Source organism: Lodderomyces beijingensis (genome assembly GCF_963989305.1).
Source record: "Lodderomyces beijingensis strain CBS 14171 genome assembly, chromosome: 1".
In the NCBI taxonomy this organism is placed as follows: Eukaryota; Fungi; Ascomycota; class Pichiomycetes; order Serinales; family Debaryomycetaceae; genus Lodderomyces; species Lodderomyces beijingensis.
The window spans coordinates 1,874,331-1,901,715 of record NC_089970.1 but is presented as its reverse complement, the minus strand read 5'-3'; the positions used below and the strand labels follow the sequence as shown (position 1 = coordinate 1,901,715).

General features: G+C 44.6%; 14 protein-coding genes across 14 annotated transcripts; 4 read left to right on the top strand and 10 right to left on the bottom strand. All coding sequences in view use genetic code 12, as the record gives it.

The window, feature by feature from the left end:
- Nucleotides 1-145: 145 nt before the first annotated feature.
- Nucleotides 146-274, bottom strand: LODBEIA_P07720 (uncharacterized protein; the record flags this gene model as incomplete). Its single annotated transcript, XM_066976729.1, has 1 exon — nt 146-274. One exon carries the CDS (start codon nt 272-274, stop codon nt 146-148), a length of 129 nt encoding a protein of 42 aa, XP_066827710.1.
- Nucleotides 275-894: 620 nt separating this feature from the next.
- Nucleotides 895-3,777, bottom strand: LODBEIA_P07710 (uncharacterized protein; the record flags this gene model as incomplete). The annotated part of the gene is made up of 1 exon (XM_066976728.1): nt 895-3,777. The coding sequence occupies one exon, from the start codon at nt 3,775-3,777 to the stop codon at nt 895-897; it is 2,883 nt and encodes a 960-aa protein (XP_066827709.1).
- Nucleotides 3,778-5,300: 1,523 nt separating this feature from the next.
- LODBEIA_P07700 (uncharacterized protein) lies at nt 5,301-6,701 on the top strand (the record flags this gene model as incomplete). The annotated part of the gene is made up of 1 exon (XM_066976727.1): nt 5,301-6,701. One exon carries the CDS (start codon nt 5,301-5,303, stop codon nt 6,699-6,701), a length of 1,401 nt encoding a protein of 466 aa, XP_066827708.1.
- A 258-nt stretch (nt 6,702-6,959) lies between these two features.
- On the top strand, nt 6,960-8,606 carry LODBEIA_P07690 (uncharacterized protein; the record flags this gene model as incomplete). Its single annotated transcript, XM_066976725.1, has 1 exon — nt 6,960-8,606. One exon carries the CDS (start codon nt 6,960-6,962, stop codon nt 8,604-8,606), a length of 1,647 nt encoding a protein of 548 aa, XP_066827707.1.
- A 430-nt stretch (nt 8,607-9,036) lies between these two features.
- Nucleotides 9,037-9,759, top strand: LODBEIA_P07680 (uncharacterized protein; the record flags this gene model as incomplete). Its single annotated transcript, XM_066976724.1, has 1 exon — nt 9,037-9,759. One exon carries the CDS (start codon nt 9,037-9,039, stop codon nt 9,757-9,759), a length of 723 nt encoding a protein of 240 aa, XP_066827706.1.
- A 347-nt stretch (nt 9,760-10,106) lies between these two features.
- Nucleotides 10,107-10,574, bottom strand: LODBEIA_P07670 (uncharacterized protein; the record flags this gene model as incomplete). Its single annotated transcript, XM_066976723.1, has 1 exon — nt 10,107-10,574. One exon carries the CDS (start codon nt 10,572-10,574, stop codon nt 10,107-10,109), a length of 468 nt encoding a protein of 155 aa, XP_066827705.1.
- Nucleotides 10,575-11,577: 1,003 nt separating this feature from the next.
- On the bottom strand, nt 11,578-12,681 carry LODBEIA_P07660 (uncharacterized protein; the record flags this gene model as incomplete). Its single annotated transcript, XM_066976722.1, has 1 exon — nt 11,578-12,681. One exon carries the CDS (start codon nt 12,679-12,681, stop codon nt 11,578-11,580), a length of 1,104 nt encoding a protein of 367 aa, XP_066827704.1.
- An 826-nt stretch (nt 12,682-13,507) lies between these two features.
- Nucleotides 13,508-14,260, top strand: LODBEIA_P07650 (uncharacterized protein; the record flags this gene model as incomplete). Its single annotated transcript, XM_066976721.1, has 1 exon — nt 13,508-14,260. One exon carries the CDS (start codon nt 13,508-13,510, stop codon nt 14,258-14,260), a length of 753 nt encoding a protein of 250 aa, XP_066827703.1.
- A 150-nt stretch (nt 14,261-14,410) lies between these two features.
- On the bottom strand, nt 14,411-16,378 carry LODBEIA_P07640 (uncharacterized protein; the record flags this gene model as incomplete). The annotated part of the gene is made up of 1 exon (XM_066976720.1): nt 14,411-16,378. One exon carries the CDS (start codon nt 16,376-16,378, stop codon nt 14,411-14,413), a length of 1,968 nt encoding a protein of 655 aa, XP_066827702.1.
- A 485-nt stretch (nt 16,379-16,863) lies between these two features.
- On the bottom strand, nt 16,864-18,396 carry LODBEIA_P07630 (uncharacterized protein; the record flags this gene model as incomplete). Its single annotated transcript, XM_066976719.1, has 1 exon — nt 16,864-18,396. The coding sequence occupies one exon, from the start codon at nt 18,394-18,396 to the stop codon at nt 16,864-16,866; it is 1,533 nt and encodes a 510-aa protein (XP_066827701.1).
- Nucleotides 18,397-18,920: 524 nt separating this feature from the next.
- LODBEIA_P07620 (mitochondrial 37S ribosomal protein uS5m) lies at nt 18,921-19,922 on the bottom strand (the record flags this gene model as incomplete). Its single annotated transcript, XM_066976718.1, has 1 exon — nt 18,921-19,922. One exon carries the CDS (start codon nt 19,920-19,922, stop codon nt 18,921-18,923), a length of 1,002 nt encoding a protein of 333 aa, XP_066827700.1.
- A 295-nt stretch (nt 19,923-20,217) lies between these two features.
- Nucleotides 20,218-21,912, bottom strand: LODBEIA_P07610 (uncharacterized protein; the record flags this gene model as incomplete). Its single annotated transcript, XM_066976717.1, has 1 exon — nt 20,218-21,912. One exon carries the CDS (start codon nt 21,910-21,912, stop codon nt 20,218-20,220), a length of 1,695 nt encoding a protein of 564 aa, XP_066827699.1.
- Nucleotides 21,913-22,731: 819 nt separating this feature from the next.
- LODBEIA_P07600 (uncharacterized protein) lies at nt 22,732-23,886 on the bottom strand (the record flags this gene model as incomplete). The annotated part of the gene is made up of 1 exon (XM_066976716.1): nt 22,732-23,886. The coding sequence occupies one exon, from the start codon at nt 23,884-23,886 to the stop codon at nt 22,732-22,734; it is 1,155 nt and encodes a 384-aa protein (XP_066827698.1).
- An 852-nt stretch (nt 23,887-24,738) lies between these two features.
- On the bottom strand, nt 24,739-27,342 carry LODBEIA_P07590 (uncharacterized protein; the record flags this gene model as incomplete). Its single annotated transcript, XM_066976714.1, has 1 exon — nt 24,739-27,342. The coding sequence occupies one exon, from the start codon at nt 27,340-27,342 to the stop codon at nt 24,739-24,741; it is 2,604 nt and encodes an 867-aa protein (XP_066827697.1).
- Nucleotides 27,343-27,385: the final 43 nt, after the last annotated feature.

Here is a 27,385-nt window from a genome sequence, read left to right as displayed (position 1 = left end):
CACAAGATTCTACTAATATGTTTTTTTGGATAATTTGAAGTAAAAAATTTATTGACCTACGTAGGTAAATGTATAAAACGAAAGAAAGTAAGAATTCAGCAGCATTCAGCGCCAGCGAGCTATAATCAGTTCAAGCCTCAAACGCTTAAACGATGGTGCAACCGCCTGAAGCGTAACCACCTCTGACTTTTCTGACCCAGTTGTCCTTAGCAGCATCAGCCTTGACAGTAGAAGCAGCGTTGTTAGCGTTGTTGTTTGATTGTTGAGCAGCCATTCTGTACTTGAATTTGTTGGAGTTGTTGTTGATGTTTTTGATTGATGATTCAACTCCAATGCGATCAAGCCGCTATTTATATTCCAAAAATTTGGAAGAAAGGAGGGCGCAAAGAGAGTCCGCTTGGATGGCTTTTGGATGTAGAGATGATTTGAGTAATTTCTCCCCAAAAAAAATTGCTTGAATCAGGCCTGGCAATGGCTGTAAAATTTTTACAGTTTCCACCCTGGAGCAAAAGAAGAGAGCACGTTTGAAAACTTGAAACTTTGATGCAGTGTCAAGTAATGGCAAGATGAGGCAGTTGAGCATTGAGATCAACGAAATCGTCGACAACCCCTATTTCCTTCTGTATGTTCAAAGTGGACGGTTTCAACCCTTGTCTCTATGTGATGGCTCAATGTGGAAACTAGCTTGGAAACGGCTCGTTGTTTCAAAGTGGAAAAACTCTGCCGTTTCTCAATCTCCACCAACAACCACTTAAACACCATCAGGCGTAACTCAGTCTATAGTCATCTATTTGCATTAAAAAAGAAGAAGAAATAATGCTATTTGAGAAATAAATATCCAAAAAAGACAAAAGTGAAAAAAAAAAATGAAAAACAAGTATCATCATTTTTGTTTTACACCGAGTCAGTGTCTCTATCCAGCTTTGTTGTTTCGGTTTCACCTTCATCTACTCCCTCCGCATGATCAATCAACAGCTTGCCTTCTTCTTGATCCTTGTTTTTCCCACCCAGTTTCAGATCGTTTTTAAATGCAACTTTTTTCTTGTCCTTATCCTTGTCCTTTCCAATGCCTCCACTGCCACCAACTAATCTATCGTCTTCTTCTTCTTCTTCTTCTTCATCTTCACCTATTTTGAACATCTCGTCATCATAATCAGGTAAACTCTCAGCATTGAATTGCTCAAAGAGACGGTCTCTTGCTGCATCATCTTGTTTCGAGATTTTCCCGCCATCACGGCCCAAGTCAAATGAGTCGAAATGGGAACGTGGCCTAGGATTAGTCGGACGATTGTCTTCTTCATCGTCCGAGTCGGTATAGTCATCACCGGGAATAATGTCAAACTCAAAATCATCTCTCACCATTCTGCGTTTTGCTGCCGCTGATCTTTGACGTTTCATAATGACGAGCACGGCAATGAATCCGAGAACTGCAAGTGCCATGAAATATTGGCCAGTGTGATTTGATGACTTGTGCTTGCCATCATCGGGTTCATCAGTGGGCAATCCTCCTTCCTCTTCATGATCGTCATCATCATCGTCACCGGTTGGAGTTGAAGAGGGAGACTCGGTGGTGGTGGTGGTGGAAACGGTTGAGGTTGAAAGTTCCGTGGTTGCTGCTGCTGTCGTTGTTGTTGTTGTCGAGTCTTCAGGCGTCAGAGAAGTCGTCAATGGCTCTTCAGTGGTGCTCGTTGCACCCTCCTCGGTGCTGGTATTGGTTGTGGCCTCTGGCTCTTTGTTTTTGCCCTCCTCGATTCTATCTCTTCGAACAGCGGCATAGTCCTTCAACAACTCATACGTTTCAGCCTTGTCAGCGTCAATACTCTCACCAAAGATTCTAAATTGCCAGTTCTTAAACTCAATGTCGATCGGATCGGCATGCGAATCGTCCGAGAAAACTTCAATCTCCCATTCACCCAATCCATCTTCTCCCCAATGCGCCACGGACATAAAAGTCCAGTCTTCAAAGCCACGGAATGAAGAGTCACCCGGTCTGAAAGTGGCCAAATCTGAAATGACGCCCGAGGGTGAAATGAGTCTGACCCCGACTCGACCTCTAAATGAAGCACCAATGTTGACCTTTACAGTGATGTGTTCCACTTTATCAACATTCATCACCTTGAGATCTTCTTTGGTGACAGTAATTGTAGATTTGATGATTTTCAATGGATTTTCTTCTTCCTCTTGCTCTTCTTGTTGCATTGGCGGTGGTGGTTTGTGTAGTGATATTTTCTGGTTCACCTCTATGACATCACTATAATACCACGCTTGAGGCTTGACATTTTTCCAAGTCTTGGCAAATTGAACCATCTTGTAAGCATCAGTCTTACCATAGCCATATCTGTGGGAATACAAGCGTCCCAATGCTGTGGTTTGATAGTTGCCATCTTCTTCATTGATGGGTGTGGCACTGAGCACATTGATATATTGCAAGTCTCTCCATGTCAAATCCGGATTCACGCTAAGAATCAACGAAAAGATTCCACTTGCCAATGGTGCAGCTGCTGAAGTTCCACCGTGAGATGCACTGCACTTCTTTTTGATATCGGTGGTATGGATGTGTTCGCCTGATCCGGAAGAATAGGTAACCACCATGACTGCTGAGCACGCCTCGGAATATGCTGGATGTATACCTTTGTAGTCAATAGCTCCAACGGTGATAGAATAGATCGAGTTAGTGTAGCCGTCAAAGTTGCACGAGTCGCTAAAACGTCCTCCGTTGCCCGATGCAAACACATAAATGGCCCCCTTGTTGTTTCTGCCTTCTTGAATTCCTTTAATCATTGCTTGTTTCACGACAACTTCCGGTTCGCTTAAAGTCCTGCCATTATCTGTGGGACCCCACGAACACGAGTAAATGTCGTTGACATCCAAGCCATAACACATTGCAGCAGCTTCTTCAGCAGATGTGATGGATCCCGACAAGATCCTGATACCGGCAACTTGCGACTTGTAAGCTACACCGATTCCACAAACGTCATTCTTGACAGCAGCAATCTCACCGGCGCATCTCGTGCCATGGTAGTCGTCAAATAAACGTGGTAAAGGGATATTAACGTTGTCGTTGAAGTCCCATGAGCCTTTGGCACTGAAGTTTTCTTGCAAGTCCTCGCTCTCGGCGTCCAATCCATCATCAACAATAGCAGTAACGATTCCTTGCCCCAAGATATCCTCCATCCACAACCCAGTGGCATTTACATCATGTCCCGGGTACTTTAAGTTTAAAAGATGCCATTGGCTAGCAAACTCGGGATCTTGGATGCCCAATTTTATAGACACTTCAGCTAATCTTTTTTGAGCTTTTTCAAACTCCGATGGAGGCTGTTGAGTTTGGAGCCCACCATCATAGCCACCATTGCCAGCTTCTTGTACGTCTTTTGCATCTATAAATACCGGTAACCTCTTTGACAATTTTTTAGGTGGCAACATATGTAGCGACTGAATATTATTAATTAAATGATCGTGAACATCTTCGAATCCTGGCGATCTCTTGATTCTATTGTGGTTATTCGAGTTGTGATTGCCCAAGAACGAATTGTGAGGATGCTGTTTGTCTATGCTAAATACATAATAGTTATCTAATGAGTGAACTTGGTGTTCGAATCTATAATGATCCTTGTATTGGGAAATAAAGTCTACCAACGGTTTTTGACTGTGCGTAGTGTTTAATTCAACGAGAAAGTAGTTGAGCTTGTCATAGTCTCGTGGTGGTATTTGGCTCTGGCGACTATAGGATACTAGGAAAAGTAGTATGCAAAGTAGCAGTCGTACAGGCAACATGGTTGTCTTTTGTAAAATAAAAACTATTCTTCAACTGTGTGTATATATCAAGCAAAAGCGTCAAGTGTCTTTTCTTTTGGTTAGCAGTCCTCTTCTCCAGTGTCTCCCTCAAGTGTTCAAATGTTCAAGGGTTCAGAGTGTCTAGCTATATAAACGAAAAAAAAAAATGGGGTTTTTATAAGTATCCAGCCTGTATATGGGGTTCCCCGATATTTCGAGAAAAAGGGTACCGGTCCTGTAGTGAAACGTAACACCCCAGAAGTTGCCAGCTGTGATTGAAAGTGGTTGTTTCCGGTGGTTGTTTCCGGTGGTTTGTAACGAAAGTTCAGCTGGCAAGTTTTATTGAAATATTGACAGGTGGTAGCGCGCATACTCTGGCACCACTGCAATACGGCATACGTGTCCAACCACACAGGGCGGATCTATCAGTGCCACCAACAAACACACAGCTCTACATATTATGGCAGGCACGAGTGTAAGAACAGACAACGGCGGCTCGCCTCCGTGAAGAGCATGCAGCTTCAAGTTTCGCAAAAAGAAAGAACGAAAAATTGGTGAAAAATTTCACCCCAGCGGGAACTTTCCTATTTTGGCGTACTTGACAAGTATGCCGACGCCCACACTCACCCAGCATGCAACATCGACACTTGACACTTGACATTGGCGGTGGAGTAAGAGAAAACACGCTGGATTTCTCTTACTCCACCGTCACTGGCAACGCCGCCGCCAGCGCCACTCTTTTTTTCTTTTTCCACTTCGCGAGTGGGTCAAATGGGTGGCAACTTGCTTCGCTAGCGTGTTAGTTGCCTCGGCAATTCTCTCTCTTTCTCCCTCTTTTCCATGAGTGAGAAGGCTGAGGCTTCTTTTCGCTTTTTACCGACAAAATCAAGCAAATGTATAGGTAACATCAGGAGGAAGCAACATTGAACAACAAAGGCAGGCAGGGGGGTGGGCGGGGGAACTATCCTCGTCGATACGTGTCAAGTGTATATGAGTTTGAAGCTGCTTCTCTCGCTTCGAACCTCCTTTTGGGGGACTGTTATTATTCTCTACTGGATGAGTTACCTATGCCTCTGGTTGTAATCCAACACTGTCCCCTTCCCCCGTTTGGGCATCAAATAATACCGGTCTTTATTATATTTGGCAACCATTTCAAGTCTCTATTTCTGACACATGTTAACGCTGCACCATTGGTTCTTGAACAAAGATGGAGTTTGAATCTTGCAAGGCTGGTTCTGAAAACCTAATCGTATATGCCAATCTGTTGCTTCCCAGTGAGTGAGTGTGGTGCTAGCATGTATGTTTACGTGTATGCATATGTGAGGTGTGGTAGGGTCGTCTGATCTGCTTGGAAATTACACCGAGACACGTTTGAGGATATTGGAAGAAGAGGAAAATGCCGAACTACGCGTAACCCCCACGAACCAACTTTCAAAAATCCACATCTACACATCCGTACGTATACATAGATATCTATACTGAAGATTTTCCAACACGGTTGCTATTTTCACCACCAATTGAGCATGTATAGAACTCACTGGACCCTGCTATTAGCAGTTGCGGCACTCGTCGTGTCCAAGGCCTGGGCCATGGAAATGGATATGGACGAAGAGCTACCGGAGTTTCACCCCGTCAACGCCGGCTCCAAATCGTTCCACTGGATAATGACTCTCTTCATCTTGCTCATTGTGCCATCGATAAGCGCGTCGTTAGCAATGGCCAATAGACTCAATTGGTCTTTGTTGTTGCAATACATCGCCACCGCGTACTCGGTGGTTGAATCCATGTTTTTGCCATTTCCCGATAATGTAGATAATCACGAAAACCGAACTTCAAAAGGCACTAGTTGGTTCTTGAGTATATTGTTGGGGGTGACCATTTTCGTGGGAACTCTATCAAATGGAAGTAATTTGGTGATTAACAGATTTTACCCTCACTTGTCTAAACATTATAATGAATATGGACTACACTATAAAATATACAAGGCATTATCATTGGCGTGTGTTTTGACTGGTTGGGTCAGAGTTTGCATGGCGCCAATTGCACTTTTTGGCTTTTGCTATGGAAGACACACTGGCCAATGCATAGCTCACGGGATAATGGGTTCAGCATTTATACTTTATTCATTTATATTGGCGATGGTTCTTGTTGTTCCCTGGATTAGAAAACATCAATTGGAGAAACACACGGACGCTCGCAAACTCACATCGCAAGAGTTTTACGATTCAACGGTGATGATGCTTTGGGGCATTGTCAATACATTTACCGAGCACAGATGGGGCAAAGAAGGGTGGAATATGGGCGATTACCAACACACGGCAATGGGGATCATTTGGTGGGGCGGCGGCTTGTTGGGAATGTTTCTTTCCAGAGGCAATAGAAGATCATTCATTCCCGCGTTGTTGTTGATATTCACTGGTTGGTCCATGTCTCAGCATTTCCAGCACCTGGAAATTTCAACTAGAGTCCATGCTGTCTTTGGCATTGCCTTGATGAGTGCGGGAATCACGAGAATTGTCGAGATTGCATTTGTATTGAAAGACAAATCATGCAATGCGCCGCTGGGTAAAATCTTGTCCTTCCAGTATTTGCCTCCATTTTGTCTCACCTTGTCCGGGATTTCATTCATGGGCGCAACTGAAGAACAGTTGCAATTGGTGCATGATTTGGGAAGCGACCATTCTGCTTATATCTTGGTGATTGGTGCTGCGGCGTTTTTGATCTATCTTTGGTTGCTATTGCTCATCTGGTTCTACTTGAAACTAGTTGGATACGATGAAGATGGAGAAATCTACATCAAGCCCTACACCGGATTACCAACGGATGATTTTGAATTGGGCGAATTTAGCGCAGACGAAGCGGATCTTGATGAAGGCGACGTTGAAGCTGAAGTTGACACCCCCGAGGGCACTGTTAGGCTGTAAATAACATGGATTATAAAGTCAGTTTGCGTTTATCTATAAATCCCACTGAATTCCAATTAGATGTAACATCTAGCATTCACTATATGTATTGGCAAGCACCTCCATATTTAACCCTTTTAGGTAGCAAGTGCGGCTCTTGATAATCTATGGGTCTTTGCTTATCAATCAAAAACTTTTACAAAAAAAAAAGACTCCATCAGGATTTCTTTGCAACAATCACATCAAATCACATCACAATTTCTGGATGATTCCAAGGCGATGAGCGCAATACTTTCAGCAGACGATCTAAACGACTTTATATCACCTGGAGTCGCATGCATAAAGCCAGTTGAAAATGTCAGCACAACGGCTGATCCCTCTGCAGATGAAGGCCAAGTTGAGATTCAAATAGACTCACAGGGCAACCCTTTGGAGATCTCACAAATAGATGGCAAGCAGACGGCGTTGAATCCGGCTCAGATTTCATTAGCTGATTGTCTTGCATGTTCCGGGTGTATAACTTCGGCCGAGGAGGTGTTGGTGGCGCAGCACTCTCATCAAGAGCTTTTGAAAGCGTTGGAGTCGCCAGACTCTAGAGGTAAGATTTTCGTTGCTAGCATATCTCAGCAACTGCGAGCTTCGCTTGCAACAGCTTACAATGTGGGCGTGGAGGATATGGACAAATCACTTGTAAATCTTTTGGTTTTTCAAATGGGGTTTAAGTATGTGGTGGGAACGTCATTGGGAAGAAAACTTTCCCTTCTCAACGAATCACAGAACACGATCCTGAAAAAGATAAAGGAGCAGAATGAAGCTGGAGAGCAGGTGAAACACCCGGTGTTGTCATCTGTATGTCCTGGATGGGTGCTATATGCGGAAAAGACGCACCCCTATGTGCTACCGATGATATCCACCGTTAAATCAGCGCAACAAATCACGGGATGTCTCGTCAAGACCCTCACAGCGCAGGCCAATAACGTTGCCACATCGCAAGTCTACCATTTATCGATCATGCCCTGTTTTGATAAGAAGTTGGAAAGCGCCAGGCCTGAGTTGTTTGGAGACTCGACTCCCGATGTCGACTGTGTGTTGACTGCAAAAGAATTGGTCACTTTGATCGATGAGTCGCAAGGGAAATACCAATTAGTCCCTACTAAACAAAGCTCTCATTTGGTGGAACCAGCAATAATGCATCTGAGCATTGACAAAGTCTATCAGCAGTTTGCGCCACCCAGTTGGCCCTTTGTGCAGTATTCATGGTCGAATGACCCTGGCTCGTCATCGGGTGGGTATGCATACACCTATCTCCGTTTAGTGCAAGACACTCTCGTGAAGCGAGGTCACAACCGGCAAGACTTTGCAATGAAGGTGATTCAAGGCAAGAACTCGGATGTTTATGAAATGCGGTTGCTTTATCGAGAGGAAAAAATCGCCAGTTCTGCCATTGTCAATGGGTTTAGAAATATCCAGAATCTAGTGCGGAAATTGAAACCGGGGAACAGCACTACAGGCGCGGGCCCAGCAACCAAAGTTAACCCACTCGCAGCTCGTCGAAGGGCAAGAGTGGCTGCTGCTAGATCAGAGCTGCCAAAAGCTGCCGATGAAGTAGCCGATCCTTCGAAAGTTGACTATGTCGAAATCATGGCATGTCCTCAAGGTTGCATCAATGGCGGAGGTCAAATTTCGTCCCCCAATACCGAGACGACACCTGAGAAAGACTGGGTCAGCGAAGTGTTGTCAAAGTACAATAGCGTGCCCATGTTTGACTTGACTTTGAACCCTCAAGACTTGATAAAGTTTACCCAGTGGAGTCAAGAGTTTGAGCTGGAGTTTAGCGTCAGTGACGAGAGATTATTTAGAACGCATTTTAATGAAGTGGAAAAGCCTAGTGATCCTACAGCCATCATGGTTGGATCGAAATGGTGAGACCTTTACTATACATATTTATATAACACATAAATTGCATTTTTCTTGATGAATAGAAAGGTTTATTGAATGTAATCGTGGAATGAGTCTGGTGTTGGAGATATGGATACCCTTCCACTGCACACGTGGTAGCGGTCGCATGGCAACCAATGACAGAAGTGACTTTTGCTGCTTATTCAAAAAAAAAAATCGCTACCAACTGTGTCATAGAGTCTCTAGCACAACCTCTGTTAGAAAAATTACCACCACTGTCATTTGCAAAGCTCTTGAACAACAAGAAACAGCCAGGGACTTGACATAACGTTTTCAAAATCTATCCCGGTCCTATTACCTGACTCGATTAGAATCTTGCTGATAACCCAAACACCCCTCGCAACAGAACCACTCACTCATATCCTTTTTTTATCTTTTTTTTTTTTTTATTTTCACAATGTTTAGACCAATAATCGCCAGTCTGAAATCATCGTTGCTCAAACTCCATCCACAGCCAAATCAGCACGCAGGCCTCAGACACTCAATCCGGCTCATATCATCCACCGGGGTGCTTCAGAAGCCAGCATTGGCAACGGAGTCGACCGAGTACCTCACAACGGGAGGATCAACGCAGTCGGCATGGCCCAAGAACTTCAGACAGCCCAAACCAAAGACATGGGAAGAAAGCGGCGAGTCGGCCATTTCCAAAGCCACGAAATACTTCTTTTTATCCGAGATTGCACGTGGTATGTACATTTGTTTAGAGATGTACTTTCGCGCCCCCTATACCATATACTATCCATTTGAAAAGGGGCCCGTCTCGCCTCGATTCCGCGGTGAGCATGCGTTGAGGAGATATCCGCTGGGTGAAGAGCGGTGCATTGCGTGCAAGTTGTGCGAGGCCATCTGTCCTGCTCAAGCTATCACAATTGAGGCTGAGGAGCGAGTTGATGGGTCGAGAAGAACGTACAAGTACGACATTGATATGACCAAGTGTATTTACTGTGGTTATTGCCAGGAATCGTGTCCTGTTGATGCGATTGTTGAGAGTCCCAATGTCGAGTATAGTACTGCTACTAGAGAAGAGTTGTTGTATAACAAGGAGAAGTTGTTGGACAATGGTGACAAGTGGGAACAGGAGTTGCAGTATTGTATAGATGCTGATGCTCCATACCGTTGAGAGTGAAATATATATTTCGTGCGAGTCAGCCTACCCGGAATAACAAAGCCCAGCTTAACACCTCTGATTATAGTTGTGTAAATTCAAGAGATGGAATAACAAAGCCCAGCTTAACACCTTTGATTATAGTTGTGTAAATTCAAGAGATGTTATTTACTGCTCAATAGAAAAAGTAGGTTCAGTTTTTTTTATTATCGTTTATTGGTTCGAATGACATAAATAAATCCAATGTAAATGTGTGATCAACCATCTTGTATATCGTCAACTCAATAGACAACAAAACCATCATCGTCATCATCCTTCTCATTAGTTGCTCCACCGCCCGGGTCACAACCAGCCAATCAGATTTATTGAATTTGAGAGTAACCAGTGAAAGGATTGGCATTCTTAGATTTCAAGTACTCGTCAGAAGCCTCCATCCATTCTCTCTCCAAGGTCTTTGGAGGAGGAGAAGCCAACTGTTTGACGCCAATAAACAACACAATCGAGCCAATCACGGACCCAGTCACAATCCAAAAGATTTGGCTCTTTTCCCCAGGCGCATACAAGGGTCTTCTGGGCCCCCACTCTCCAAAGGATATATAGTAGGCAGCTCTCTTTTCAGCCGTGGTCAACTCTTGCCATGGCAACTCCATTCTCGTTTTCAATTCCTCTATCAACGTGTGCTGGTCCTCCTTGGGCAAGGTGGTCCATCTGTTCTCGATCTTACCGAGGTAAGCGTTGGAAAGGGCCCTCGGAGCAGACGAAGCGGCCGATTTGGCCACTGAGCTGCTGTTGAACCTAAGTGCTTGTCTTTGCAATGTCTTGGACAACATCTTGTAGGAGAAAAAAAAGTGTATCTGTGTGTGTGGGTGTAAATGTGTAGTTTGAACAGTAGAACGAATTCAAGCTACTAGTTCAAGTTTCAAAAAAAAATCCAGTGGTGTCTTTGAACGGGAACAACAGGGATTACAAACTAGTCACGGTCTGGTATATAGATAGTGGGATATTTATCAATTGGAAGCAGCCTCCTCTCTTCTGGGTTGTTCTTGTTCTTCTTCGTGGTGTTAACAGAGGCCCTCCAATCGATCTCTTCTTTTTTTTTTTTTTTCCTCTCTCTTTCTGTCTGGCGTGGGCCCTCAGTGGGTGGTGCTGGTGGAGAGTGCGCGGTGGGCAGGCGAGTGCAGGGAGCTGCGGTGACTTATGAAATTTGGTAGTCTGATTGGCCGGAACAGAAAAACAGGTGAGAGTGGAAAGGACACGACTTGTGCTATGTATATAGATACAGACTACGGGACAACTTTCTAACCACTGAGCAGCGGGTTATGGGATAGTTCACTTGGAGTCTGTATAGAGGGTGGTTAAACAACACCATATGTGAAGGATTGTACTTTCGTTTCTTCCTGCTCTTCTCTTGACCCTGGCTACGTGCTAGAATAGGGGGGAAGGGGTTATTATGGTCGTGCAGATGTGGCCAATTCTGCCGGTAGCCTCAGTCCTCCAAAAAATCAGTTGATGTTTTGGCAGCACTTTTGATTCGTTGCCTCGACAAGGTACGTCCGAACTTGGTTCTTTCCACTTGAAGGCCTGTGGGTCGAGCCCCTTTGGTTGGAACCAGTGTGCTTGTTCAGTTAGATGTTGGGAGGTTTGAGAACTGGATTCTCTAGCCTTGTGTCTCGTTGCCTCGACAAGTTAAGTCCGAACTTGGTTCTTTCCACTTCAAGGCCTGTGGGTCGAGCCCCTTTGGTTGGAACCGGTGTGCTTGTTCAGTTAGATGGTGAGAGGTTTGAAAACTGGATTCTCTAGCCTTGTGTGTGACTGGTATACTACATGATGTTTCTATTTTCTATCTTGTATGCTTATGTACTCGATGGAAATGATTGACCTCTTTAGCTGCAGATTGTCGATTTCCTCTACATCAACAGTCAGGGCCTCGTTCTTGATACCATCGAAATAATCGAGAAACTCAACCACAGACCCACCAACTCCAAAATAGATGTTTTTAGCAGCCACAAGAGCACACGCGTGACTTTGGCCTGAGTCGGCCAAAATCTCCCAAAGCGACTCGGCAACTATGGGCAACGTCTCGGGCGAGTATATAGTTTCCGAGCTGAGAATGAAATTGATCCCCATAGGTTTGACCAACGCGTTGAACTCGCTGCCCCATGACCCCGAGACAAGCACAATCTCAACGTTGTGATCGTTCAAGCTCTGCTCAAACTCGTGGATCAACTTGTCACTTACAAACACCTCGTCATTGTTGAAAGCGGGGTTCTCGTCACTGGTAGTTAGCTCACGCAATTTATCCACCGGGAGTGTCAGACACCAGTGTATCAACAAATTCGGGATCGTAACCAACCGTAGTGCATCGAGGTTGAAATCAGACAACACCAACTTCATAGGCAGTTTGTCGCGGGCCTGAAATTTTTTCATGACCAAGAATGAAGCTGGAAGAGCCGTTCCGCATCCCATCTCCAAAATAGACACCACCCGCGGCAGCAGCGGCAGCGAAAGAAGCTTTCCCTGCTTGATCAAGCTCGAGAGTTTGTCAACCAAGTCATACGAGCATTCCCAGCTCTTGAACCCGCCTTCATACACTCGACTCTGCAAATCGGCTCGGTTATCGTCAATCAACCATTGCGTTAGCTGAATTGCATTCGTGTCCGTGTTTTCCTCTGTCATCACTTGATGCTTGACGTCAAATAGTTCCCGTCTATACACGGTATTCCCCCCTGGCGTGGTGTAATTGTCGAAGGTGACTCTGACGTTGGCCAAAGTTTGTAGCATTGAAGAAAATGAGATCATCTGCGGCTGATTCTCAGCAGCGACTTTGAATGAATCGAGAGCCCGTGCATGATTTTGTTGTGGTGGCTGCTGTGGTGGGTGAGCTGAGGCGTCATCGCTTGCCACGTCTTCGTCTGCAAAGCTGAATTTGAACGACATATGAACTGAGAGGGCACTTGTGGGGATTTAGCGATTCAGCGATGCCATCTCGCGAGATATCATCGCGAGGAGGCACACACATTCTATATGTTTTGTCGCGCGCAGCATAGAGCTTGAAGCCGGAACCTGCCAACAGTGCTTGGAAAAGTTCAAGACGCATTGGCTTCAAGTTCAGGCACAAGCTACTCTTCCTAAGCGGAGCCAGTCTTCATGTGGCTGTTGAAACAAAAGTACCCAACGGTTCAATTGCAACTCTTGGAGATTGTTGCGGCGGAATAAAACCAAACAGACAAAAATCTCGGGAACGTGTGTTGTTGACAAAGAGGCACCAATGTCTGCTCAATTCCAGCAGCTCCCACCGCCAGGATGCGACGGATCAGACAGACTCCACCAATGCGATTTGCACTCGAGTGAACGGCACACTGGCCAAGCACCGCAACAATTGAACAAGTAGTTGTTGCCGTCTGCCAGAATCAAAACCTCTGCCGACATTGAACAGTGGAGGGTACATGTGGTAGCGCGGCCGTATAGAAACAGGCACTGGAAAACTTCACAAGAAACAAGAGCTTTGAAATTTGTGGCACTTTTTCTTTTCAGCGAGCAAGCTTGGTGGGAGACAAGAACGAGTGTCAAGTTGATCAGAAACACCCGAGTTTTCAAGAACTTCAAAAGAGACCCGCTTTTTCCCCTTAGTTGACAAGTCGACACCCAAGGAGTCCTACAACTATCAATATTGCTAGCTTAAAGGGCAAGCAAAGGACGGAGAAACGAAAAAAAAAAAACAGAGAGCTGAAATTGGAGCTTGAGAAACCGGTTTGGACAAATAATGGACCAATTGAAAACAATAATACCCACAACCGTGGAAGAGGTCCAGCACTACATCGACTTGATCAAGGACAAGATCCCAACGTCGTTCAAGGAAATCGAGCCGCATTTGCAGCAATTGCAAAACATCACCGCGGGCGACGTTGTCGACGACTTTAAAAATTTGAAAATCAACCCCGTCACCGTGTCGTTGACTTTGGTCTCGTTGACTACCTTGTTCATACTCGGCAAGTTGTTCAGCTATGGCGGCGGTAGTGGTGGTGGTGCCAACGTTAAGCACGCCAGGTCCCATTATAGCGGTGACGCTGACGATGCAGACGCTGATAAGCCCAAGAGGAAGTCCACGAAAAAGAGATTGAGCAAGGCGCAAAAGGCCAATAAGGAGATTCAGGAGATTTTGGATTTCGTGGAGTTGAACTATGTTCCCGATATCGATAAATACGTTGAGGATTACGCGAGACTAACTCCCGAGGAACAAGATTTCAAGTTCAAATACTTTGACGAGATGCTCTTGAAGGAGACGATGAAGTTGGATGGCATTGATGTCAACGGTAATGAAATCTTGAGAGAAAATCGGAAAAAGGTGATTAAGTTCATTCAGGATCATCAGAGAAGATTGGATAAGTTTAGAAAAGAAGTTGCTCATGTGACACCTGCTCCCGCCGCTGCTACTGCTGCTGATGGTACTTCTCCTGTTGCTGCTGCTCCTTCTGAACAACTCCTGACTGCTAGTCCTCAGGAGAGCCACCACTAGTGCTTCTCATGTACATTGAATTTTTTTTTCTGACTGTATTATTCTAAAGATGAATACTAATTTGTGTACGTCTAGAGTCCTTTTTTTTTTGGGCCCCTCTTACCCCTACCCTTTCAAAAAAAAAAGGGGTAGACAGGCTGGAATAAATCATTAAACCAAGTCCAAATCTTTTTCAATCATTGTTTTACAGATTGGATGATAAAACAGCTCGTGTTGTTTGAATACATCTACAGCATAATCTCTTGAAATCCCATTTTTAAGTAGTTTGTACCCGGGACGTGCATACTTCATCCGGCCAGTGCGTCCAATCCAATCAGCGAAATCCTGCACCACCGAATCCTCTGGAGTGTATTGGCCATAAGTGATCAAGATATCGTTCCACCGCGACTTGATCTCGCCGTTTTGACTATTGGCTAAACTGGGGTATATCTGTGGCAAAGTCTTGATTAGCTGCGGTGATACACTCACTGGTTTAAATTGTCCAAATAGGTATTCTAAGAGTAGCATCACTTGTTCTCCTTGGAATGACTCGATGTCCGAATCTTTAAATGGGACACTGTCAACGTTTCCCTTTTCACCACCACCACCACCTAATTTAACATAGTCCACCCATTTATCTCCATAAGCGAAAACTTCATCAGCCAAACTTGTATCGAGTTGGGGCTCTTCCGGTAAACCAGATTCAAACAACCGCTTGTTCCAATCGATACTATCCAACACACTCTTCTTGCCCAAAGGTTCATAAAACTCATACAACGCTTGCACAAATTGTGCCGAGTTCAATGACTGGTACCTGAATTTACCAAAATAAAACTTGACAAACGGGTCAAATTCCTTCAACCCACCCAATTTCTGCTCCAAAAAGTATAAAAAGAAGAACCCTTTCTCATAAGGGATCCGCGAAAAGGCATCGTCTGGATCCTTGCCGTGCAAATCCACCACCAATTTCGTAAACACAGGGTCAAAGTTGTTGCATGTTTCAACTAGGGCATTCCATCCGCCAATCATGTTGAAATGTCTAACTTGCTCCCCATACCTACTTGCTTCTTCTTCACTAGCGTTACCCTGAGCCAACGCCTCCTTGCGGGCAATCGCGCCCAAGATCCTCCGCTCGAGATAAACAGTCCAGCCTTCATTCAACCAGAAATGCTCCCAACTGCAATTAGTCACCAAATTGCCCGACCACGAATGCGCCAATTCGTGAGCCATGACTTTGACCTGGCTTCGATCCCCGCAGATCAACGTGGGGGTCAATTGAGTCATGTTGGGGATTTCCATCCCGCCATAGGGGAAACTCGAAGGTAGAACCAAGGAATCGAATCTCTGCCACTCGTATTCAAACACCAACGACTCGGCAATCTGCAAAAAGCCCTCCATATCTTTTTCAAATTCCCATTGGCATTGCGCGAGAAGCGGCTCTTCGCTATATACATCGGACCGTGGTCCAATTGGCGCCTTGAGTAGATTTCCCGATGTGATGGAGACTAAATACGATGGAATCGGGATAGGTTGATCGAAAGTATAGGTGTTGGCTCCGCTTTTTGTGGGCGATGATTCCACGGGGCGGCCGGACATGGTGACCTTGTATGGCGACTTTGCCACGAACTTATACGGCGATTTCACTGCTGGTGTATCGAAACAGGGAAATAATGTCCTGGCGTGGATAGCTTGGCATTGCGAAAATACATAGGGGCCCGTGTCTCCTTGGATGAATTGGATCGCGGTACACTTGTCGGTGGTTTCAAACTCAATCAGCACCACCATTGCTTTTTCCTTCTCCCCGGTCAGATCGTCACGGTTCAACGGGATGTGCAACGCTGATCCATAAATCGGGACGGCATCAGATATTTTGAATTCAACTAGTGACGAGTCAACTTCAACACGATGAACACTGATATCTTTGCAATCTAAAACGACTTCCTCTGCCTCCTTATGCGATGATAGGTTATAAGTGACGACACCACGTATGGTCTTGGTTTTAAAGTCCACCGATAATCTCAATTCGGTAGTGTTGATTTGGAATTGAGAATAGTTTGATCGCGTGCATGGATCCAACTCGGGTGATTTCAAACTAATTTCTTGAATTAGTCTCGATGTACTCGCTTCTAATTTAGCCATTTTTAAAACGAAATTCTTATCAAAAACGATGATTCTAAAAACTGTGATTGAAGTTATACCTCACCAGTTCTTGAGGTTCGTTGCCAACTGAATGCAAAGTGATGATTTTTTTTATCACTGCATTCTGTCATGAGTGGAGGGGGGGTTTTTTTTTTTTTCAAGTGCGATAATGTGTCTACATTCATCGGATATGATTAGCTCTGCAAGACCAAATCAGGATGATTAGTTGTAATCCATGTTAGTCAATCTTAGAGAACTGGCAATGGCTTGACCAGAGAATTCAGCCCTTCAAGAGTCAAGATTGCGCTTTCCCTTTTGGTCGCATAGACAATGTATGCCAACCACAATAGGGGGGGGGGGGGGGTGTGGGTCAAGAAAAAGAAAAATTTCATCAACAAAAATGGTTACATTGGCCGTAGCTGTCCATTAGAATTTCCCATTTTTCCTGGCATCGTTTCTATATATATCTCTCACTCTCTATCTCTCTAGTTATTGCCTTCCTCAGCCTTTGGCTTCTTCTTCTTCTTCTCCCGTTTCTTGCTAGCCTCGGCAACCAATTCTTCAAATACTCGCGCTTCTTCATCTTCAGCCTCGGTGCGAGTGATTGACGAGAAAACCTGTCCAACAAGTCTCATGGCCTGCGCCCTGGCGACTCGTTTCTCTAGTGGGACTTCCTCATCGTCTAGCACTAAATCACACACGGCACGCAATGTTCCTTGGATTTCGAATTTTGATCCATTCCATGCGGCATTCAACACTTTCGCTAGCAAAAACTTTTCCATGTCTGCTAAATCTTCAGCAGTGTGTTTTGTTGGTTCAACTTCTTTCTTCCCATCCTTGGTTGTAGTTTGAGCACTCAGACTCTCTGCCGTTGCAGTGGCCGCCTCAGCTCCAGCTCCAACCCCAACTCTAGCTGCAGCTCCAGCGCCTGCTTCCTCTTGCTGCTGCTGCTGCTGCTGCTTCTTTAAATTCTCCAATTCTTCCTCCAACTTTGACTTTTCAGCATCGGCATTCTTTTTTGCAATTTCTTCCTCGGCCTCCTTCTTAGCATGATACTCGTTGTCCAATTGCATTTGCGAGTACTCTTCCATGGTCCGCTGGGCATCCAAGGCAGCCGAAATGGCTCTAAAGGTATCCTTGACAACACCTCCCTTCTCTTTGACAGAATACCACAATCCTCCCCACCCGAAAAAAGTCTGGTTTTTCAACAAAATCTTGGATTTGCTCTTGTATACATGGCCAATCGTATGCAAGATCTCCAACCCGAAACTCTCCATTTTCAACGACTCGGCTTCGTACTTGATCTTGGCTTTGAACGATTCCACCACATCTTCCTTCATATCGGTTTCCGTGATGAGTGATAACTTATCCACCAATTTTTTTGCCAACTCGTTGCGCGTCTCAATCTTCTTTACCCTGCACTCTTCTTCGAATTTCTCCAATTCTTCCTTCCTCCTTTTTTCCTCTTGCTCCTTATGGGTCAATTTGGATTCATCGTGCGCAGAATCGGCCAAGAACAACCTCTCCGACCCGCTAGTAGCAGGCCTATCGTGTGATTCCACGCTCGTAGCCAGATCATCTGTACTCTGGTGTTGATATTGGTGGTGTTGTTGTCGTTGTTGTTCATTCTTTGCTTCAGTCTTTTTGCCCTCTTCTTCAGACAACCCGGAAAGTTCAGCAGATTTGGAAAGCTCCTGGAGTAAACTCAACTCGCCAATCCAATCCTTGAAAGCTTCCCCGCCAAAGATCATCGAGAAAAACTCGGCAGGATCTTCAAATCCTTCTTGCGGTATCGACCCCTGAATGCCATACTTGTCATACTTCGCCCTCAAGTTGTCGTCGCTCAAGACTTGGTACGCCTGGCCAATCTCTTGAAACCTTGAAGCTGCCGTGGGGTCATCGGGGTTCTTATCTGGGTGTAATCTGATGGCGGCTTTTCGGTATGCCTTTTTGATCTCAAGCGACGTGGCTGTTGTCTCAATGTTGAGAAGCTCATAGTAGGTGGTGTCGACGGCCATGATCCTGTTGCGAGCTCGACCAGTCTATCAGCAGTGGTATGTCCGTCCGTCCTTAAATTAAAAAAACAAAAAATTAAAGAAAAAAAAGAAAGAGAATTTGATGGAGCTTTGGTGGCAACTTCAAACTGGGGGAAGTGGGAAAATGATTTCTTTCGCCCAAACGATAGTGTATCAACTCAACTCCCAAGCAAAATGTGCAGAAGTTGGAACTGTGGATTTCTAAGTTGTAGGCAATCTCTATGAAGCTCAAGGGGCAAGAAGTTGTGCTGATCTAGGGTGGAATATGTGTGTGTCTCTTTTTGTTAGTGATAAAGATAACAAAGTTCAACTGTTTTGGAGTGGGAGGTCTGTGATAATTTTCTGCGACGTTCAGCCGCTGGCAAGAATATGGCACGCGACAACAGGGTATACGTCACAACCAATACCACACAGAGACAAGAAGATGGCAGCTTTCCCCCAAATAAATGCGAAAGTTGTCATTTACATGAGTTATGTATATATACAAGTGAGTCAAAACAAGTGCTTTACTGAGAATAATACACTTTTCTCAACTCAACAATCTTCTTTCCACGGTTCAAAGCCAACTCTTCAATCGACCTCTGTTCTTGCAATGCCTCTACAAAACCCTGAGCAACAATCATGGGGTTTCTCAGTTTATGAATCTTGCCTCGTAAGTCCTTGATGCCGGCCGCTTGGCAGATTTCAAACACAATTCTATTGCATCTCAATCCAAACCCAATGGGCGCGGGACTAAACTTTAACCTGCAAGCGTGGAACTTCTTATTGAAAGCTTGCAAAATGGTGCGGTTATCGTACCGTTTGATGGCTTTCAAGTTTTTAGCAGCGGCCCAGTGGGCCTTTGTCGCAGCGGTGCGGATCCCATCTCTCGATTTGCCGATGCCCAACCCAATCATCCCGTTTCGGTCTCCCGCGATGCTCATGACGAAGAAGTTGGGGATGTTGCCCTTGGCGGTCTTGAGCGAAACGCGCTTCATCACCAATGGTCGCACGTAAAGATTCCTTATATACCGTTCATTCAACCCCGTCAATTCGCTGATCCCGCGGGAGATTTCGCGCGGTGTCTTGATGGCCGTGGCAGATTGCGCCAGGTCATGGGGCCCACGCGGTGCGTCAGTGAACCGGATCCTCAAATCGTCTCTATCTGGGCTGTACACTTGCGGAATTGGCGGATATGGAACTCTACCTAAACCTTGATTTGGGTACAAGATGGGTTCTTGCCATTCGGGATCGGTCTTGGAGTAATCGCGGTGGACTTCTTTTGGCGGCACACTGGAGCGGCTCTTGACGCCTCTGCTTTTCAAATTGAGATATTCTTTTGGTTCAACTAGCGATTCGGTGATCTTGATGCTCTCTAACAACTCGGGCGAGTAGTATTTTTTTAAAAAGTTCAAGTGGTTGTCGATCTTCTTGGAGGATGCTTTGGTTAGTTCTTCGTTGAGTAGCCTCAGTGAAGTGGCCAAGCTCCTCTTGAGAGCCAGCATGGGCGCTAGTGTCGACCGAAACATGTGCTCTAGCTAGGCTCTAACTGGGCTCAGGGGTTCGAACTGGTCTCTGATCAGTTTGTTTTTTGATTCAGTTGAAGAGATCTTGGACTACGAATTTTTTTTTTTTTTTTTTTTTAATGGTGGTGGTGGTGGTGGTGGAAGCAGGGCCAGTCGTGTGCGAGCCAACCACCATACCGCTACTCAAGATCTACCATCACAACCTACTACTTTCAACAAAGTCCGTTTCTAATGAAATAAATACAACTAATAATTCAAAAAACCAAAGTTATGCTACGAATAGTTTAAAAAATAACTGTCATGGAGTGGGCTCTATGATGGGTTTAAGGCTTTCACCAACTGCTTTGACTGGATTGATATTTTTTTCTTCGGAGTTTACGCTTGACTCCACGGACTCTTCAGGCTCTGTGGATGCTTCAGACGCCCCAGAAGCTTCGGATTCCAGTTTCTGCTTTGCAGTTACTTTGTTTGGCACCTCCTCAAAAGTAGTAGTAGCCTTGATAGTGTCGTTGTTCTCGTCCTCGTTCTCGTTCTCGTCCTTGTCCTCGTCTTTCTTCAATCCGCCATTCAAATCGTCAAATTTAACATCATCAGCGGACACTTGAGGTTTATTAACAGGAGAAAACTGTAGTTTCTCATTCTCCTGTTGTAATTTGCCAACTTCCCTTTTCAACTTGTCAACTTCCTTCTCCAAGCGTTTACCAAAAACATCAATGTACCAAGTGGCGCCGTTGTAACTAGCCCAGATGAAAATAAAGCAAACAAACGTGCCGCACGCGTGTTTATAAGTGAACCAAATGGGACACGGCAACATTGTAAGCAATTGATAGCCAAATTGGATCATGGTGAATGCAAGCGTCTGCATCCACAAATATGGCAAGCCATTGACAAATCTGCCCAAGGGAGTAGACTTGTTCTTCTTCTTTAAATAGGAGAAAGATGTCACTTTCCCCTTTTCAATCTCATCTTTACGCCTAATGGTGATGAAATAGTGATAGCTCACTTGCCAGATTGTGTAGTAGACAGAAGTGATGATTAAACTGGTGGCAAAGCTCCATCTATCAATCGCGGCAATACCGGGGTACCTCTCCCGCTGGTACTCAGGGTCGAGTTCATGAACCATGACAAACATGGTTACCGGTGGCATCACGTGTATAAACGACGAAGTTGTCTTTTCAACCGAATGGAGCACCAACGAGTTTCTCCAAGTAATCACGGCCCACGACAAAGTTCCCAACGACAAGGAGAAAACCGAGACAAACAAGGTTGGCGATTGGGGAAACACCCAAATGAACAACATCAATAGCAAATTGACATAGTAGCACAAGTCGGCCAAGTAGTATTGGAAAGATTGCTTGAAATAAGTATAGAACCGAATAGGCATCAACACGATGAATATTGCAGTGTGGAAATGAGGAAAAAATTCGGGATATTTGCCAATAACAAATCCAGCACAGGCAATTAGAAACACACTTAGGGCGTAAAATAGCTTTTCCGTGCTCGAGCTTGTTAGGTTCTTGTGTATCCGCTCATCGAACTTGACGAGTCTCTGGTTCAAGATTTCCTGTAGCTTGTCCAATTCAATATTGCCCTTCTTGTTGTATATATTGAACGTTTCCTTTGTTTTCTTCTTGATACTGTTCATTCGACCTCTAGTCTTGTTTCTGACTCCATTCAAGTCGAACCCAAAGTCGAAGTCGTTGGCAAACATTAGCTTGGACATGTCCAAGAAGGGGACCGATGTCATCGAGTCACTTCTGTGTAAAAGTGGTGAGTTCGGTATTGAAGATTGACTAGTGTTGGATGATGATGATGCATAGAATGGTCCGTTGCTTCCATTGCCATTGCCATTGCCATTACTATTGACAGAACCGTTACCATTTTCACCGCCAACAGTTGTGTCGTCATCATCGACAATCGCCGATGCGATATTGTCCGAATTCGATGCTGCTAAGCTTGGTAAAGCGGGCTCACTTTGCACTTTCTTCGGCATCGTCTGCTGATTGCAATTTTGTATTGTTTTCAGGTAACTTCAGTGAGTAGACAATTCTCGGTCTCTCTAAGTAGAGCTAGATAAGAGCTCCTCGTAAGCTGTTCCAGTCGACACGGTGTGGACGTCTAACAACAGTTGTTACTGTTAAAGTTATTGTTATTGTTGTGTTAGTAGCTGTTTCTAGCTACTTGTCACGCTTGGGAATCTTGTGAAACTGGTGTTGATGAAGAATAAATCGTGCCATTGTAAACGGACGGGGAAAAAGAAACTGACCTGTATCTTAGGGGGTATTTATTTTGTTGATCGATGATAATATAAGATCTGACGATGGCTCGACATCTGTAACGAAAACATCAAAAACGACAACGCAATTTTAGTGGGATCCACGTGAAAGAGCATGGGTAAGTCACGGCTGAAAGAAAACAAAAAAAGATAAAGACGTGACCATGGTTAGCTCGAGTAGAGGTTATCTTGTCTGTTTATTTTGCTTTAGTTGTGCGTTTTGACAGTTGCTATAGTATGCCACGTACTGATCTCACCGATGATGCGCTGATAGAGCCGTTAAGGGGCGTTTTTTTTTAGAAAAAAAAGTGAGCATGTGAGGGAAGCCACGTGCTATTCCATTAGCTTCTTCACCATGGCAACACCATAACCACGATAATCGCCACCATCCAGAAAAACACATGGGGGGGAGGGGAAGGATCTCTGTTAACACTGCAATGGCATGTAATCAGTTTCATTTTTTGCAGCTTGTCAATAGAGATGAGGAGAGATAGAAGTCGTTGATGTTGGTAATCTTGCTGGTGGGATATTCTATATTCAATCGGTTGACTCTATTAAATTACCCTTTGCCTTGATGGCATCGAAATTGTACATTTTCTTATTATTCTTGTTATCCGGCTGGTGAGGATTGACCAAGCTCTCTTGGTAACACTCCAACAAACATTTTTCAACCCGTTCAATGCTCAGCGGGTGCAATTGGAAATGGCACGCGATACGTCCGCCCATCAATTTCACATTATACTTTCTGGTGGCCAACTCAATCAACAAATTGGGGTCCATCTTATTAGCTTTGCAATCAACAAATACAAAGTTGGTATCCACGGGCGACTCCAAAAGTATCCCATTTCGTTGGCAAAATTCGCCAATTTGTCTAGCAAAGGCATGCGATTTCGCAATCTTCGCCAAGTTGTGCTCGACGGCATATAGCGCCATCGAAGCCATTAGGCCGGATTGTCTAATTCCACCCCCGCTCTGTTTCTTGAAATGGTTAGCCTTGCGTATCATTTGCGTTGTTGATGCAACCAATATCGACCCCATGGGGGCACCCAAGGATTTCGATAAGCACAAGGAAACAGTGTCGAAATACAGACAGTACTCCTTGATGGAAACGCCAGTCGCGACTGAAGCATTCCAAAGTCTAGCACCATCCAAGTGCAACTTGATATCATGCTCGCGGCAAAACTGGCTGATTCGCGCAATCTCCTCCACGGGCATCACGATCCCATGCAAGGTGTTCTCTAACGATATCACCTTGGTCGGAGCAGCATGGATATCGCCATCATCAAAAGTGACATTCAGCAACACATCTTCTAAAGTGAGGTATCTGCCATTGCGTGGGACCACGGGGTGCACCATCGCTTGACTCAAGGTGGCCAACCCCGCGGCCTCGTGCAAAAATACATGGGCACGGTGGTCGCATAGTATGCTATATGGCGGCTGCATCAAGTTGACCCTCAACCCAATCTGGTTCGACATGGTTCCACTAGCACAAAATAACGCTGCTGGTTTCCCGGTTATTTCGCACATTCGCAGCTCCAACGCTAATGTCAGCTCGTCTTCTCCGTATACTGAATCTCCGTAGGTGGCGTTGAGATACGAAGATTCAATCATCGATCTGGTGGGCACTGTAAATGTATCACTGCGGAACTCATTGTAAGTCTGATGAAACGTTTCCTCTTCGTCCGTGGTCATTATGGGGGCGGAAAGAGAGCTAATACTATGTAGATGTTATATTCTTTGAATGCTTGCGAGGGTCTACTGATGAAATTCAACCAGGACGTTAAGTTGGTTTTATTATCTTATGAGAAAGAAGAAAAAGAGGATGGTATGAAATGAGTCAGATTTGCTGTCATTTCATGGTAATGATAAAAATGGACAAGATCTGGCCAATATCTCGGAACCACACCTAAAAATGAAACCAAAAACGAAAAGTTGCAAAAGAAAAAAAAAAGAAGGGAGTGAGATGGGGGGAAAAGGGAGAGGGGAAGGAGGAAAAATTCGTTTGTCTCTTTGGCAGATTGCTTGCTGTGGGTCCACAAAATTTCTGAATGCAAGAGCTTGTATTCATAATGCCGTAGATGAGAGTCCCAGAGCAAGAGTGGAAAAATGGCGTTTTGGGCCTCTTCTCTCGTGACTGGCAAAACATTTTAAAGAGTTTTGCAGACGTGCTCAGTCACACTGGGTTTGTGTCACAACGCTCATACCGTCCCTCTCGGCTGTCACTTTTCTTTTTTTTTTTTTTTTTTTTTTTTTTGCTAAATGCCTCGGGAACAAGGGCAAATAGGACTTTGTAGATGGCAAATGAGTGCTGATTAGAAGGAGAGATTTAGGTCCTAGTCATTATCACCAATCACGATATATCCTTCAGTCCACCCTTTCATTCTCATGCTATACATGAATATATAAATATGTATTGTTGGTTAGCATTTGTAGAACAACCTCCCACCGATTCTTCCAGTGTCAACCTTCGATAGCCGAAATTTTATTTCAACCGGCACACACGACTTTACATTGTCACTGTTAACGTTCTTGTCACTACAGCTGTTAATATTTCTTTGGGAAAAGATGGTCATCTCCTTCTTGGTAGAGAGGGTCTTTGCTTTCATTAACTCCATGTAGCGGCTGGTGAGCACCAGTAGTTTGACTAGGGAACGCCGCGTCTCCAAAATTCAACGAGTTTGCAGAGGCTAAGTTGATATTGTCTCCAAACGGTTGGAATTCTCTATTCACAAGATGCGCCAGTGTTGAGCCTGTCGTCAGTTTCCCAAACGCGTTTAAATTGGAGATGTTTTCGTTTCTCCAGATTTGCGAGTTGCTAGATACGGTTCTTGTATGGTGGACAGAACTGGGACTCAATGTATTCTGATTCCTATCATCTTGCCATATATTCAACTGGTTCAGGAAAAAACTCTTTGAACTGGTATTGGGTTTCAAAAAATCGTTAAAGGTACTAGGCTTTAACGATTGCGAATTGGAGTTCCATAAATCTGAATGCGAAAATGTCTGCAGATTGTTGAAATTGGCATTATAAAGCCCCGAAGTGAGATCAGGGTTGCCGCCTCCATTATTCAAATTTTCGCCAGCATATGACACCGAGCTTTTTGGTAATGGCGATGCCACGGCTGAATTTCCTTGGAACTGGGCGGAATCATAGCTGAATGCCAGCAATGGTTGCGCAAGAGGCTGGCTCATTAATCCCTCATTCATCGTATACGCGGTATCGATGGATGGTAAACTGTGCAACGGTTGCGGGCTCAGCTCAAGACCAGCATTTTGCGTCGCGGCAGCATTGATTTGTTCTAGACTAATGTATGGATGATTCGTTTGGAAGTTGGATGAGTTTGCCAAGGAAACAAAATCATTGTCAGTTACATTATGGTATGAAGGTGGAAGCGTGGACTGAAGCTGGGGTTGGGGTTGAAGCTGGGGTTGTAGCTGGGGTTGAAGCTGAGACTGAGGTTGTGGCTGAGGCGGTGGCTGAGCAAAAGAGTGTTGTTGCTCATTATAGCTAAATGGAGCATTGCCGTACAAGTCCGGTAGTGCATGGGAACTAGTGGGTGAACTTTGTGTAGCGTCATCTTTCACATACACTTGACTGTAATAATTACCAAAGCTTGTCCTCTCATTCATTCTCTTTGTATAGTCTGCCACGGGTTGGCCGTAATTGTTCTTGTTGCCCAGATTAAACTTTGGTTTGGGCAACGCATTGCTATACCCTCCAAACTCGATCGAAGCCTGGTATTCGCTTAGTTTGACAGGTTGGTAGTTATCGTCTCTGTTTAGTTTTGCAATCTCTAGCGATTGGTGAATAGATACAAATTTTTTAATCTCCAATTTGAAAGCTTCCTTCCAGTGACTTTCAAATTCTTGGTAATGGTTGATTTCTTGCATGATTTCGTCCTGCCACGATGGGTTGAGTTGAAAGATTCTCAATAGGGCGTCAAATGCATTTTTAGTGAGTGATCCGTCTTTATTGAATATCGATGGAGAGTTTGTGTTTGAGTTGGAATTAGTGTTTGGATTTGCATTTGCAGGTAGCGAAGTAGAAGAGCCGTTGGCAACAGGGGTAGGAGATGGCGAGTTTTCATGTTGTTGGTTCGACAGGTTGAAAAGCTCAATCAAAGGCTTCAACTGAGACAACATTGCCACCGACTCCTTCTTCTCCGCAATAAGTTGCTTGATATTGTCTTCGACTTTTTCGTATTTGCTCTTGTCCTCTAGGGACTTGTTTTCCACCTCCTTGATTTCACTCTCAATTTTCGATATCTCCTGCCGTTCAAGCTCTCCCAAATGAGCGTTGCGTTCTTTCAACTTGTTAATCTTGTTGTCATTCTCTCGAAATTTCGTGTTATATAATGCTAATGAGTTTTTGATGCCATTGAGTTGAGCTTGCAATTTGGATTTTTGAAACAACAAGTTATTCTTGGATTTTTCCAACGACTTGACATCTTGGTCCTTTTTCAGTTTGCTATCAGTCTCCTCGTCGAGCTCTTGCTTATAGTAGGCCAAATGTTCTTGTAATAACTCTTGCTCACTTTGCATATCTCTTTGGAAGCTCCTAAACTCGGTGTTTGTTTTCGCCAACTCGTTCTGGGCTTTCACCAAGTGGTTGCTGAGAACCTTGGGATCATCAACAGTGCGTATCTCATCAACTGCTATCGCCTCCAATTGCTCGAGTTCTTCCTCATTAACAATGAAATCGCTATAGATTGGGAGTTCGGAAATCGCCTCGGCTTGAGTAACTTCCAAATTGACTATTTTTTCAACGTCGCCCTTGATGCATGTTTGCACGTAAACCACCTCGGATTTGGATTTGAAGTTTGTAATGGTGTTGCTCGCCACAATCTCAAGATGATACAACTGGTTCGGCGTGAGGTTTTTCAACTTGCACGAAGTCGAAGTCAAAGTCGCTGCTTCTTGTCCGTTGATCACGATGATATAGTATAGGCTCTCCTCGCTTCGAACGTGGATATCCCAGTGGATGACTATCGATGTGCTCGAAACCGAGTCTACGCATATACACGGGATATGGGGGATTTCAATATTGAGATCCTCGATGATTTTCTCCACTGGCGTTTTCCAAACGGTGTAAAAACGGAACAAAAGCCAGCATATTGAAGGTATGACCGTAATCAACACCTCTATCATGCTAGAAATATAGTAGGCAAGACAAGACAAGACAGGACTCTTC